Source organism: Nothobranchius furzeri, chromosome 6, assembly GCF_043380555.1.
Source record: "Nothobranchius furzeri strain GRZ-AD chromosome 6, NfurGRZ-RIMD1, whole genome shotgun sequence".
Classification (NCBI taxonomy): domain Eukaryota; kingdom Metazoa; phylum Chordata; class Actinopteri; order Cyprinodontiformes; family Nothobranchiidae; genus Nothobranchius; species Nothobranchius furzeri.
Genome location: NC_091746.1, coordinates 30,249,514 through 30,263,456, shown reverse-complemented (window position 1 = coordinate 30,263,456; position 13,943 = coordinate 30,249,514). Strand labels below are relative to the sequence as shown.

Genomic DNA, 13,943 nt, shown 5'->3' with positions numbered 1-13,943 from the left:
GCCCGGGCCCTCATTTCTCCACCTTGCCACACTAGGATTATAAAATCCTGACAGATCTACGTCACCCTGTCACTTAACATTCATGGACTCACCCATCTGGACTCACGACGGGGAAGGCTGTTGTTGGTTTAGCATCCAGGGAACAGCAGAGATGCCTCAGCTAGTACATTAGTAGGGAAACGCTGTTGTACTAGATCTGTCAGGGTTTTATAATCCGGATCATCACTGGCTCAGGCGCGGTGCTGCGCCATGGCTGAAGTTCCAGCGCTGCGCCTTAAGACGCACGAAGGGAAGCGCTCTGTGCGCAACGACCCCCGGACAACGCAGATCCGAGCATGTTTTGCTTTTTGTGTGTATATTGGTTAAATTAAATATATAAGCGAGTCACCTATAGCCACCGAAGCTGCAGCTATACTAGCAAACTGCTTTGGATATAAAACAAAATACATTTCAGATAACAGCCCATGACTTACTTTTCATTTATGGAAACCTTGTAGAATAAAGTCGCACTAATGAGCGCCAACGCAGCTGCGCTCTGGTGTCACAATGAGCGATAAACACGCGCAGCTCCTGTCTAACGGGACGGCGGGGGTGCCCAGGACCAGGGAATTCCCGGATGGCCGGTCTGGTCGGTGTTTTTCGCACCGTTTTGGTTTTTTGTTTAGTTTTTTCCGGCCGGTGTTCTTTCACGTCTTTTGATCACCTGCTGCTGATGAGGAATTCTCCAGTCAGTGTGGAAGGAACAGGTGAGCTGCTTCAGCTCCTGGAAACACTTTCTATGCCCAGAATGTTGAGAGCTGTTATTTATAATTTTATTATTAATAGTAGTTAATAAATACACTAAACCCACAGCACGTGACAGAAAATAAGATTTAAAAAGTCTGAATATTTTCTCCCACAGCTCAGCTCTGTTATAGAAATAAGCAGAAGTCTGCTTCAGCTGGACAACATGTTCACAGATAAACAAACTTTTATAGAAAAAATAAAGTTAATTTTTCATGTTAAGATGTATTTTTAAGGCTATCCAAGGTTTGGATGTCTGTGAACATTGTATATTTTTCTCTTCGTCATCGTCATCGTCTTCCTCTGCTTGTCCGGGTCCGGGTCGCGGGGGCAGCATCCCAACTAGGGAGCTCCAGACCGTCCTCTCCCCGGCCACCTCCACCAGCTCCCCCGGCAGGACCCCAAGGCGTTCCCGGAGCAGATTGGAGATGTAACCTCTCCAACGTGTCCTGGGTTGACCCGGGGGCCTCCTGCTGGCAGGACATGCCCAAAACACCTCCCCAGGGAGGCGTCCAGGAGCCATCCTGACCAGATGCCCAAACCACCTCAACTGGCTCCTTTCGATCCGGAGGAGCAGCGGCTCTACTCCGAGTCCCTCCTCAATGTCCGAGCTCCTCACCCTACCTCTAAGGCTGAGCCCGGCCACCCTACGGAGGAAACTCATTTCGGCCGCTTGTATCCGCGATCTCGTTCTTTCGGTCATTACCCAAAGCTCATGACCATAGGTGAGGATTGGGACGTAGATCGACCGGTAAATCGAGAGCCTGGCTTTCTGGCTCAGCTCCCTCTTCACCACGACAGATCGGCTCAGCGTCCGCATCACTGCAGACGCCGAACCAATCCGCCTGTCGATCTCCCGATCCCTCCTACCCTCACTCGTGAACAAGACCCCCAGATATATATATGTGTAAAAAACATAATAATAACATGCATAATATTATTAATAGCAGGTCATGATCTAAAGCGGGTCGGTCTGAGGTGTAAACTCCTCCCTGGGCCTAAAGCCCTGCAGATATATTTACTTTCTAAACACCAACAACAAATAAATAACAGCAGCTGGTTTCTACTTTGCTCCTCAGATGGGAGTCACTTAGTTTAGCGAGTTCTGCACGTTCACACGTCCAACAGCGTCTTTGCCAGCTGATGGTTCATTTCTGGTACTGAGCAGCATGGATGCATCGGTGCATTTCGCTGTAGTTGGTGTTCATAATGGGTTAAAGACAAGACAGATGAGGAGTGATGCACAGACACTGACACTAGTCAGTGACTCGATGCAACCTGCTGGGTTCCTTATACAGGAACTGTTTTACTGACTGGCTGAATGAACTGACCTGTGTTGGAATGTTTACTGCGTGAAGGTCCTTGAGACGACTCTTGTCGTGATTTGGCGCTTTATAAATAAACTAATGCCACAGAAAAAACATTCTGGCCAACATGTAATTCTACTTTTTTCTTCTCAAAATGCACCAGACCGACGCTTTTAAATATAAATATCCAAAATGTTTCTTCTGGGGGAGCAAGCCCCCGCACCCCCCTACAGTAATTCAGACTTATGTTGTTCACCTCTGATCTTTTCATGTCTGCTCTGTTCATTCATGTAATACCACACCTTGTGGTTGGGTGGGGTGAGGGTGGGCGGGGGGGGGGGGCAATTGTGTGTCTGCATACCCCTCCGAAAGTAGGTGTGCCCCTGCTCCCGTGTATCCTTGCTCAGCTAGCTAAACGGCTAACAAACGGGGAACAGACGCCTTGGTAAAACATGAACATTGGAACATGCCTTGGCAGTTCCTGATTATATATCTCCTAGGCAACCAGGGCGGGGCCAAGGCATCAAAGTAAGGTTCCTTGGCAATGAGAAACACCCCTAGTTCCTGTAACTGGCGCGCCAGGGCTTTATTTCCCCAGAGTAGGACTTACAGAGCATGCTTTCCTCCTAGAGACCACTGAACATGTACTGATGAAACGAGCGATCCACGCCTTTAATAAAGTTAAAGATTAAAGCTTAAGGAAAGTCAGCTGATATTCGGCTAATGTGATCGGCCAATCAGAAAGCCGATCTTGTAAAGACCCACCACCAAGTAAATATAAATTAGCTGACATTGTCCCAGTCCGTGAACGCACCACCGCTAAACGCTAACTCACGTTAGCAATAATATGACGTTTTTACTTTCAGTCATGAAGTTTAAACAAACTTGAAATTGATTTCAAAATAAGAGTTCTGTGTTTGAGACGACGTATCAGAGGAGTTAACTGCCCATCTCTAGCCAGAGGGTTGTGGGATCGAGTCCTGCCCAGTCTGTTTCAGTCATTGTGTCCTTGAGCAAGACCCACTTTTCCTGCTGCTGGCGGTTGGGGGACCAGTGTGGCAACCTCGCTTCTGTCATTTTGCCCTGGGGCAGCTGTGGCTCCTGGCTACGATGTAGCTCATCACCATCAGCATGTGAATGTGTGTGTGTAGGTGAATGACTGACTGTGTTGTGAAGCGCCTTGGGGGGTTTTAGAAATACCGGCAATTTAAATCAGTATCAGCCATGAACCGGAACCAGTAGATTTTATCCGATCCAGAAAAATCTAAAACTGGTTTTGATTATTAAATAATTAATGATTTTAGTATACAGCTGTAGAGTTTCGTGCTGAAGAGGTTAAACTCACACAAGTTTCATCCAGTTACCTAGAACCTTTTTTATTTCCCATCTGTCTGCAGAAACATGACAGCTGTCTGCTTCTCTTCTCACATTTAGCTTTAACGCCTCGGGGATGTTCAGCATCAGCAGGTGACAACAAGGCTGAAGGTGTGAGCAGGTGAGGCAGCTCACACGTCAGCTGACCCCCGGGGGGAGGGGGGGGGGGGCTGATACCTGCTGATTTATTTATTTATTCAATCGTGCTGCGTTAGAGTCCGGCCTGCGGCCCTATCAGAGCCCAGCAGCAGGCTGGACGCGTGCTGCGTTCAGGTGTCACGCTGAGAGCCCGGACACCTCGAGCGCAGCAGCAGTTCTTGGAGTCATGAAGCCTGGCTGATGATGAAGAGGAGGAGGAGGAAGGATAACTCACGTAGTGTTTGGACGGACTGCGCCTCTTCTCCACATCCACGACTTTCACGTCCAGAACCGTCCGGAACTGCATCCTGACCCTGCAGAGGTTTTGCATTAAAACGCTCCGGATGGATCCGCTTCCCAGGGAATAAATCACAACATTCCTCGTTGTGTCATCGGTCCAATCTGACGCAGCGGCAGATCGGATCCGAACTTATCGGCGGTCCGTTCGGTGGCTCGGTGTCCGAGTTCCCCCCCACCCCCCACCCCTCCCCGCTGACGGCGGACGGAGCACCGGGGAAAGCGGTTCCTTTGTGTCTGCAAGCCGGTGAATCTGGATGCGGGAGAACCGGACCGGTACCGGTGGATTCCAGCGGCTTCACGTCCTGACTGACACTTAGCACGCGCTGCTTCTGATCGGGGTGCTGCTGCGTAATCTTGAGCCAGTCATTGGTCCTCCTTCAGGGTCCCATAAGTTTCCCCTGAACGTGACACACGGAGCGGCGCGAGCATCCGGCACGAGGCGCAGCTGCGCGCGCCCAAAGCAGATTCATCTCAGCGGCCGGAAACGCTGTCGGGGGGGAGGATGTGAGAGGCTCTCCGTCCGAGGCAGGAGCAGCTTTCTGGCCGGAGACACGAACCACTGGAACTGAATACAGATGTTTCTCAGGCGACCAATCAGAGGCGGCGCTGCGCGTCACGGAACCAATTAACGGGCCAGCACCGACCCCTAGTGGTGGAAGTGCGCGCGTACAACCCCAGTGTGTGTGCGTGCGTGCGTGTGTGCCATGCGATACTAAAAAAAACAATGAGACTTTTTGCCCTGTAACTGGCCTGTATTTATACAGCAACTTCCAGATTATTATGGGATACAAAGTTGATTTTGACATCTCAGCTCCCACTGACCTCAGTTCTACTTTAGCTCTAAATATGATTTATTAACCTGGAAGAAAAGGAAGTTTTAGTCATAAAACCCAAACTCAACATTAACATCAATGCCTTCTGGTGCCCAGGGCTCCTAATGCCGAAACCAGTCTGTCCACTTTTTTTTTGGGGGGGGGGGGGTATCACTACCTTTTGGCACCTTTGTTATTTTCTCAAAAATGAAAATAAAATGTACATTTTAAAGGACAAGCTGCACATATGGCAGATAAAACCAGCGAGGTGGGGCTTAATAAAGACCCAGGAGAGTTTCTTTTAGCTTTGAGGCTTCAGAACCAGCTGATCCAACCATCTGTTGGTTTTATTTATTTAAAAGTTCCCTCATATCTGAAAGCCATCCTCTCAGACGAAGGTTTGATACAAACAGAGCCGAGGGCTCCGGCTCATGCATGTCGGGGTGGGAGAGGGCTAAAACGCCGTGTAGCTGTTGTCACTGGTGCTGATGATGTCACTGCTGCACTCCAGCGCCTTTAGGACGAGCTCCAGAGCCGCTCGGCTCACGTTCAGGCTGTGGCGCTGCCTGACAGCAGACAGGATGTGCAGGACATGGCAGCCCTTCTCTGCGTCTGCAGGTACAAAGACGAGGAAGAAGCCGTCAGCGTCGGATGAAGGTGATCCAACAGGTTTCTGTCTTATCAAAGCCAAGCAGTTAGTCTGAGAGCACTGACACCAAACAATCTGGGACTACATACACTTATTCTTCTTGGAGTCTTCTCTGATGATGTCTTTGACAGCTATGAGGAGATCTTTGTCCCCCGTAGTCACCTGGAGAGAGTCAGGATTAGGATTAGGATTAAACAGATGGTGAGGGACTCCTGTAGGACTCATCTGACATCACTCACATAGTAGACCTCATCCTGGAACTTGGCCCGCTGGTAGACCAGGCCCTCGTCCTGCAGCGTTTTCAGGACCTCTTTAAGAAGCTGCTGAAGCTGCCGGCAGGCCGACGGACCGGCGACGGAATGCTAAACACCACAAAACCAGAATAAACCATGAACTTCAGTTATAAACAGCAGCAGCTTTTAAACACGTTACACAAAAATGAAAAAACACAAATAAACAAGCATGAATATTTAAAAAAGTTTATTTCTTAATTCTTTTTGACTTGCACCGATTCTGGCTTTCAGGGCCGATACCAAATCCTGTTCAGTTCTGATTTATCTTAAAGGCTTATAATTAAAATCATCTTTTCAATATACATCAAACCATTCAGATGCTCTAATGTTTAAAATAACCTTTTTTTTTTTTTTTTTACTCTCACCTCGTCTGCAGACGGTGGTTTGTTGGAGATCAGAGGCTCCAGGAGATCCTGGACATCATAAGTTCTGAACCTGGTCACAGACTTCTGGTCCAGGAATCGCCTCATGATGTTTGCTGCCTTGCTTAACGGCGTTTCTGTCGAGATTCTGGTAAACAGACGGAACTTTAAGCAGGAAAAACTTCGAAGTCACCCTGAAAAATATATCTTATGAAGTTCTGATCCGACTGCAGGATCTCAGAGACGAACAAACTTTTGTACCCTGCAGCTCCTTCGGACTTCAGAAGCAACGGTTTGTCATAGAACTCTCTGTAGAGCTGAGGAACCTCCATCATCCACTCTATCTGCACCGCCATCATCGGATCATCCACTCTATCTGAGAAAACACACACACACACACACACAAGAGCCAGACATGAGGCTAGGTTATCCAGAGTTATGCTGCTATAGGCGTTGGATGTGCTACTACTAGTTTACCCGTTTAATTACAGATCCACTAGGATAAATACATCAAAGTTTATCTCTCACCAAATAGAATATTTACTAAGAAATCACAATATAACTATAGACACATTACTTGTGTGTGTGTGTGTGTGTGTGTGTGTGTGTGTGTGTGTGTGTGTGTGTGTGTGTGTGTGTGTGTGTGTGTGTGTGTGTGTGTGTGTGTGTGTGTGTGTGTGTGTGTGTGTGTGTGTGTGTGTGTGTGTGTGTGTGTGTGTGCGCTCTGTCTTCTCCATCCCCAGTGAGTCGTGGAGGATGGCTGCTTATACTGAGCCAGCTGGAGGTTTCTCCCTGTTAAAAGGGAGTTTTCCTCTCCACTGTCGCTATATGCTTGTGTGGTAGGATGAACAATTGGGTTAATGGAGATTTGTCCAGGTGGATGACATTCTGGTGATTGTGGGGCGGGGCACGCTGCCTTTATAAGAGGCAGATACCTGCTGCTCAAACACAGCTCTCTGATTCTAATCCTCAGCACCGCGCGTGTTTGAGGTGGCGATATGCCGTTAGCGACCGTAAGTAAAATCCAGTTTACTGCCTCATTAGTATTTCCTCTCTGTGACAGCCTACATGGTGTATCTGTAGTGAGAGTGCTGGTTGGAAGCTGACGACTATGCAGCTCCAAACTTGCCAGCCAGAACAGGTGTATAACCAGAGTGGCCTCTTCCTGTTTGGAGGTTGTTTTCCTCAGGCAGCTGATCTCCTCCCCCACTCGGCAGAGGAAGCCAGTAGTTTTAGGTTACGGGGTGAGCTGATGCAGGGGCTTTTTACCATCTGTTTGTCTTGCAGCGCGGTCAACCTGCGGTGCCGGCTGGGGGGCTGTCCGCGTTGGCGGTACGCCTCGACGGCTCCGCCACCTGGGCTGTGTTGGGTCCCTCGCTGCTTCACCGTGGCGTTCCTGGACGAATGGATCTAAGCAGTGTGCTCCAAGGCTCCACACTGCTGTTTTTGTTAACCCTTCTTTTAAAACAGTATTTTGGCCCGCTGCTGGGCGGGGCTGCACAGTGTTTGGTTGCCAGGGCAACCACTGGATCTCCCACACCGGATACATTTAATGGAGCCGGTCAGGGGATTTATTTAGGTTTTCCCTGTTTTTAACATAACTGGCCTGTGTCACACCTCCTTGTTAATTTAGTATATTTGTATTTTATATGAAGTATTAAAGGGACTTTACGGAGTTTTGAATTTTTATGCTCGCGATCACCCCCTCAGGCCAAATGTGTAACGGCAGCTTCAATAGTAGGCTCGTGCACGAGGCGCACATGCTGTACGTGCACACTCCTTAACGGAAATAACAGCTGAGACAGTCCTGTGTGTGTGTGTGTGTGTGTGTGTGTGTGTGTGTGTGTGTGTGTGTGTGTGTGTGTGTGTGTGTGTGTGTGTGTGTGTGTGTGTGTGTGTGTGTGTGTGTGTGTGTGTGTGTGTGTGTGTGTGTGTGTGTGTGTGTGTGTGTGTGTGTGTATGTGGCCCAGAGGACAGGACAACGTGCAGCTAATTAATTAAATAATGTGGTTCTGTACCTTTCTCTTCAGCACAGCCGACAAAGGTTTATGATGGGTCAGTCCTCCTGCATGCTCAGATCATTCCCTTCCCTTGCTTGAAAAATTGTTCCAAAATGAAAGTTGAACCCACATCTTTTTTATCTGTGAATTCAATGCCGTTCAGCGAGTCTCAAATAAAAAATTGGGCGTCTTATTAAAATATACCATTAATGTAAAAAATGAACTCTAGATGAACTATGTTCACATCCAGAACCAAACCCAGGTCTCCTACATGAGAGTCAGACATCTTACTAGGTGAGCTAAAGCACCAGTAACATCATGTGTATCTGTAACATTTATATCCTTGATGACAGCTGAAACAACGTTCAAAGAACGGTTCGGAGTGAAAATGGCTGTTTTGTTGCTAATTAGCAGGAAATATCTAGAAGAAAGTTCTACAGAAAGTAGCTAAGGGTCCTCAGAAATGTAGCTAGCTTTGTCACTAGGCGTTAGGAACAGCGACAAAGTGGCACTGCCTCTCTCTCTGCTGCTAAAGCTACGGATAGCAAATGCTACGGGCGATGCCTGAGCGTGAACGCGCATGAAGCAGCCTGCTCGACCCGAGCATCTCTCTTTTTCTGTGATTTTACAGAAAAACAGGCAATCACAGTAAAAATGCCAGGGCTCATTCTACAGGACCAGGGCATTGCAGGAGAATGTATGAAGAAGACGTTTATTATTTCTATACATGTTCTGGCTGTCACACTTACTTATAGTCCCTTTAAATAAAGGACATTTCTGTATTTAAGAACACCGGTCTGTTCCTCGGTGGGTGTGCGGGCCTTAGTTCCCTGGAGCCTACCGGCTCTGGGGCGGCGTTGTTGCAACAGTTTCACTTCTTAACATTTTACTTAGGACGGACCCATTTTGCCACACTTGCTTAGTATGAGGATTGCTGTAAAGACTCTGACACGAGTCCGTGACTCGATGCAACCTGCTGGGTTCCTTATACAGGAACCTTTTTTCTGATTGGCTTAATGAACTGACCTGTACTGGAATGTTTATTATGTGAAGCGCCTTGAGACGACTCTTGTCGTGATTTGGTGCTATATAAATAAACTTGAATTTAATGTTTCTAAATAAAAGGATCTGATGAATTCATGACATTTTTAAACATTCGGTCATTCATTCATCTTCTGGAAACATTTCTGCTACTACGGTCTCTGAGAGCTGGTGTCAAACTCCACCAGGCGAGAGGCGGGTCTCCAGTCCATCACAGGGACACACTCAGTAAACCTCCAGTTAACCCGAACACACATGGGCGGAAACCAGACACGTTCTGACATTCAGCTTCATTTTAAAATATAAAAGTATTCATTTAAGGTTGGTGAGTGAGTGAAGCAGGCTCACAGTAGGTGGAGGCCATGATTTCTCTCTGCTGCCTTGATGTCTTTACTGGACCTCGTACCCGGAGCAGCTCTCCGAGCTCCAGGCGGCGGCGTTCCTGCTGGGCTTGTCGGAGTTTCTTTAGCTCAGCGACTGGGTTGAAGCCTCCTTGGCCCACGTCACTGGGCTTTACACCAGCTGATGGTTATGAAACAAATTCATCTGAATTGTCCACAATAATAAAACCACATTTTTGCTACAACACTGAGCGGTGTTTAAAAACAATTAGGCTGCAAGATCTCCAAGTTTCAGCTGACTTTAAGTGTTGTTTATCTGGGGAACGATAGAATCGCATCAGTGTTTTCCAAGGGTTTGATTATCATCGGTGCTGCTGTTGAATGAGACGTTATTATGAAACACATAAAGTCACCTTTAATGGGATCTTCTTCCGGCTTCAGGAGCTGACTTTTCCAGCACAGACAGTTTATGACTCCGGTTCCGTCGTCCACTGGGTTTCAGAGCATAAACACTAAACTAAAACCATCCTGTCTCGATTATAAACGTCTCTGAATTAAAGAATAGACTAAATCTATGCTAATGACAACCACCACATCAATATTTCAGATTTGAATTCTGACCCAGAACACGTTCTGTACCTCCGTAACAGAAGAAGTCCTCCCTCTCCTTCTTATAAACCACCGTTCCAAGAACATCAACTTTGTAGATTGGATGCCGGTTGTAGAAGTAAATACCTGTGAGAACAAGACAGACACTAATTTGATTGGGGTTGGGAAGTCTGATCAACTCAAACATTCAGTATTAGTTAGGACTAAGCCTGAATTCAAACCCTTACAGGGCAAAATCCTGACTTCTGAGCCACCGCTGCATTTCATGACCAGAAGTAACTAAAATGATATTTACAGACTCTTAGATTTGTGTTTTTCTAAGTCTTGTGGTGAAATTTTTTACTTGCTTCCAGTTTTGTTCTGAATCTTCAGTTGTAACTTCCTGCATTGTTATCCAGATCTTCTGATGTTCTTATGAAATCTGTGCGACCTCATTAGCAGTGTTTCCCAGTTCCGGTCCTCGGGACCTCCTGCTCTGCATGTTTTCCATCTTGCCTTTTCAAACACCAGTGTTCCCCTGCTGCCACATACCTGACATATGAATGGGTAATTAACAGGCCTCTGCAGCACTTGGTGTTGGTGTCCTCCTAACGAGGCAATGCTAATATGTAAGTCAGGTGTGCTAAAGCAGAGACACATACAAAACATGCAGAACAGGGGGTCCTGAGGACCGGAATTGAGAAACACTGCAGTAGAGTGACATGCTGCTGCAGAATAAAAAATGCAAAACTGCAAGTTGAAAATGAATAAGTATTTTTATTATTATTATCATTATTATTGGTAGTAGTAGTAGTAGTAGTAGTAGTAGTAGTAGTCATGTGTCTAGCACTTACAAATGTATGTAGAAAGTGTAATAAATGCAAAGGTACCAGAAGACATTTAAAATTTGATATTTGAGTTGAATCAAAACATCTCAAACTTTTTGTTAAAGCTTAATACTTTACACCGTTTATTGTTGGTTATTTGTTATATTCACAAATAATAAACAACCTATATGTATTGTTTTTAATCACTATTAATGCGCAATATTTTACTTAATTTAAACATCCTACAAATGTGACAATAGCTCTGCATGACTCTTAAATATAATGTAAGGCACCTGCAATAGAGCTAAACGAAGACTTACTTTTTATTTCGGTACACGCTGTTGCTCAAAGTGTTTATTTTTTTTACCTGGTACCTGGATGGACTCTGTCATCTGTAGGATATCTTTGACATATAACCGAGCAAATGCAGAGAAGAGCGGGTCCAGTCCCCACAGCATGGAAGGGGGCTCTTCTGCCGGGTCCATCGTAGCTGCCTGCATCTCATCATGAACACAAAACAAGTCATAACATTCTAGTTTCCTTCCAGCAACCGGACCCGTCTGCTTGAAGCTAGCTAACGTCGGTGGGCTAACTTCCTGCAAGCTGGTCACGTGACACTTTTGTTGATGTTTTGTTTGTTTTTATTTATTGGGTTTTTTTATTTAGCAGTTTCAAATCATTAAAATTATGTCTTACGAGCCCAATATTAATAAAGTTCAGTTAAAATTTTTTAACGTGTATGATTTTCCAATCTGGTCCCAGCGCGACCGTGTTTCGATAAGGCTTATGGGATACGTAGTTTCACGAACACAAAGAGACTTGATTGTTGCGTTTTGAAGCATTTTTATGGCTCGTTGTTGCAATTATGAAGTAATAAACGTCTAATAAACGGTTTGTTTATTGTTTTTGTTATAAATTAGGCAGTTACATCGTTTTAAAAGCAGCTGTTTTTGCATTAAAAATCCTCTCTGACAAGGGCAGCGGACAAATGAAATTACCCGCCAACTGTCAAACTCACAGACATAAACAAGTTAGACGCCGCCTGAGCGTCCAAAGGGCACCTCAACGCAAAAGGATCTGCCGAGTGTAATAATTAATAAAGTTTCTGATTAATAAAGACGTTAAATAAAATCGATGATCCGAGTGCTCTCCCGCTCCCATCCAGATCCTCTGACATCACCTTCACAGGAAATAACTGATCATGAAGATAAAATAACAGCTGAAATGAGCAGAATTTATGAACATAAACATAAAAATCTGTCTCAAAATCCAACAATAACCGAATATAGTCGTGTGGAAAAGCTTGCTGTCTGGGCTGCAGTGGCAGATGGTGAAAATAATTATTGGTGGGGCTTTGACTGAAATATTCCCCCTCTTAGTCCATTATAATTATTAAAATGAACAGTTGGAAAATCACTACAATTCCAAAACAATTTATTTACCTTCTCCAAATTCAACAATCAAATTAGATCAATTAGGCCATAACTTGAATAAATACACAAGTCTGTCGATGCCTTAACTACAGTTTATAATATCTATTTTTGTCTTTCTTTACATCTTATTTTGACATGTGTGTGTTTTCCAGCTTGAGTTTTCAGTCTCCAGCAGCCCGTGTCTCAATCACCTTGCAATTAAACATCACAGCGCAATACTCAGCTACACCATGGTTCTAACACAACATAGATGTTTTAAACAATACTCGTATAAATTTAAATGGAAACATTCTTAATACAATCCTAAAGTTCAATAATGTTTTGTTGTAACTCCTTATTCTAAGCATTGATAATAGTAACAATAATGATCTCATCTTCATAATCTTCTGAGAGTGGCTAAAGATGCTGATGGATGTGGGCAGGATGGGCATCGGTCTGTGCTACAGCAGGTCTGAAGACGTCTCTGACCAAAGATGATCTGTTGTTGAATGACGTGTCATGAAGAAGATGCTCAGGGTTGTCCATCAGTTGTTGATTGATCATCTCCAGTGGTTCCACAGCAGTCCCCAGAACAAAACCAGCCTTTTTGATTAGGTTATTGAGCTATTTTAGGTCCCCAGCTCTGATGCAACTACACCAACAGGTGATGGCCCAAGTGATTACATCCTCCACAACAGACTTGTAGAAGATATGCAGCATCTTGCTACAAACCTTGAAGGACCTGAGCTTCCTCAAGAAGTACATTCGACTCTAGTGAACTTCAAATGGCGGCCCGGGGGCCACATCAGGCCCGCCAGACCTTTCCACCCAGCCCCCTAATCCTTTAGGCCCGTTTTTCCACATTCAAGATTAGGTGGTTGTTCCCTCGTCGTGCCACAAGCGCTCCATCAGCTCGCTAGACTCGGTTCCTTGACCATCTTACTCTCCAGCTTATTCCTGTATACTCTGAAAAAAATAACAACTAAACACATTTTACTCTTTTTTTTTACAGGCATTAATTTTACTGCAACAGCTGCACGTGTAGTTTCAGGGGAACGCAGATCCAGCACTTCCTGGCATGCTATCTAGTTGTTTTCTGTGGCAGGCCAACAATTAGGTGGAATACAACTATTCTATGGGATTAATAAATATGATGTTAAATAGTGGACTGTGATTTACATTGTATTTGTCTAGTTGATCATCACTAAAAACACTACAATCAACAATCAATCATGTAGGCCTATTTAAAAGTGATTAATCTTATTAATAATAAAGTCAAAGAAGTTTCTTTTTAAAATTTTATGTCAAATAGAAGATTTAAAATAAATATGGATGAGTCTTGTTGTCTTTTGCCAATTAAGAGAAGAGTTCTCACTTATTCTATCACTGTACACCAAAAAATTTGGTCTGACTTGGAAGAATTTATAATCACAAAATTGAAGATCAATATCAGTATTAAAATTTTGGATGTCATGTAATAGCTTGATAGCCATGGCTTGTCCAAAAATGTATTCTCTGTATTTTATTTATAAATTTATTTGTAGACTGAACAATTCTAAAATTGTGATTGTTCTAAAACTAACCAATACCTGTGCAATACGAGTCAAAGATGTGGAAACACTGGTATAACTGTCTATCTCTCTATTAGATTTGGGTGTCACAATAATTTATATGGTTTTTTTCCACACTACAGTTATTGTCTCTTGTTTTTATTTT

General features: G+C 44.8%; 2 protein-coding genes across 8 annotated transcripts in view; both read right to left on the bottom strand.

The window, feature by feature from the left end:
• The window catches only part of sh3pxd2aa (SH3 and PX domains 2Aa), a 92,017-nt gene extending 87,891 nt beyond the window's left edge, over window positions 1-4,126 (bottom strand). For all 6 annotated transcript variants that reach the window (XM_015973249.3, XM_070552115.1, XM_070552116.1 and 3 more), the window contains exon 1: window positions 3,838-4,126. In XM_015973249.3, coding sequence (XP_015828735.3) covers window positions 3,838-3,933 — 96 coding nt within the window. In that variant the 5' untranslated portion in view covers window positions 3,934-4,126. The remainder of the gene's footprint in view (window positions 1-3,837) is intronic.
• A 507-nt stretch (window positions 4,127-4,633) lies between these two features.
• On the bottom strand, window positions 4,634-11,466 carry stn1 (STN1 subunit of CST complex). 2 transcript variants are annotated; one of them, XM_015973324.3, is made up of 9 exons: window positions 11,183-11,466; window positions 10,040-10,135; window positions 9,814-9,891; window positions 9,408-9,581; window positions 6,280-6,394; window positions 6,022-6,166; window positions 5,603-5,725; window positions 5,453-5,525; window positions 4,634-5,326 (listed from the first exon to the last, which is right to left on the bottom strand). In XM_015973324.3, the coding sequence occupies exons 1-9, from the start codon at window positions 11,313-11,315 to the stop codon at window positions 5,169-5,171; spliced, it is 1,095 nt and encodes a 364-aa protein (XP_015828810.3). In that variant the 5' UTR covers window positions 11,316-11,466; the 3' UTR covers window positions 4,634-5,168. The 2 variants fall into 2 exon arrangements, with proteins under 2 accessions (XP_015828810.3, XP_070408219.1); XM_070552118.1 differs by lacking the exon at window positions 9,814-9,891.
• Window positions 11,467-13,943: the final 2,477 nt, after the last annotated feature.

Coding starts and splice junctions, on each gene's coding strand:
- stn1 (XM_015973324.3), bottom strand. CDS start 11,315: ATGCAGGCAGCTACGATGGACCCGGCAGAAGAGCCCCCTTCCATGCTG. Junction 6,395..9,407: donor AATCATGGCCTCCACCTACT/GTGAGCCTGCTT, acceptor GTGTTTTCTCAG/ATAGAGTGGATGATCCGATG. Junction 5,726..6,021: donor AACCACCGTCTGCAGACGAG/GTGAGAGTAAAA, acceptor TGTGGTGTTTAG/CATTCCGTCGCCGGTCCGTC.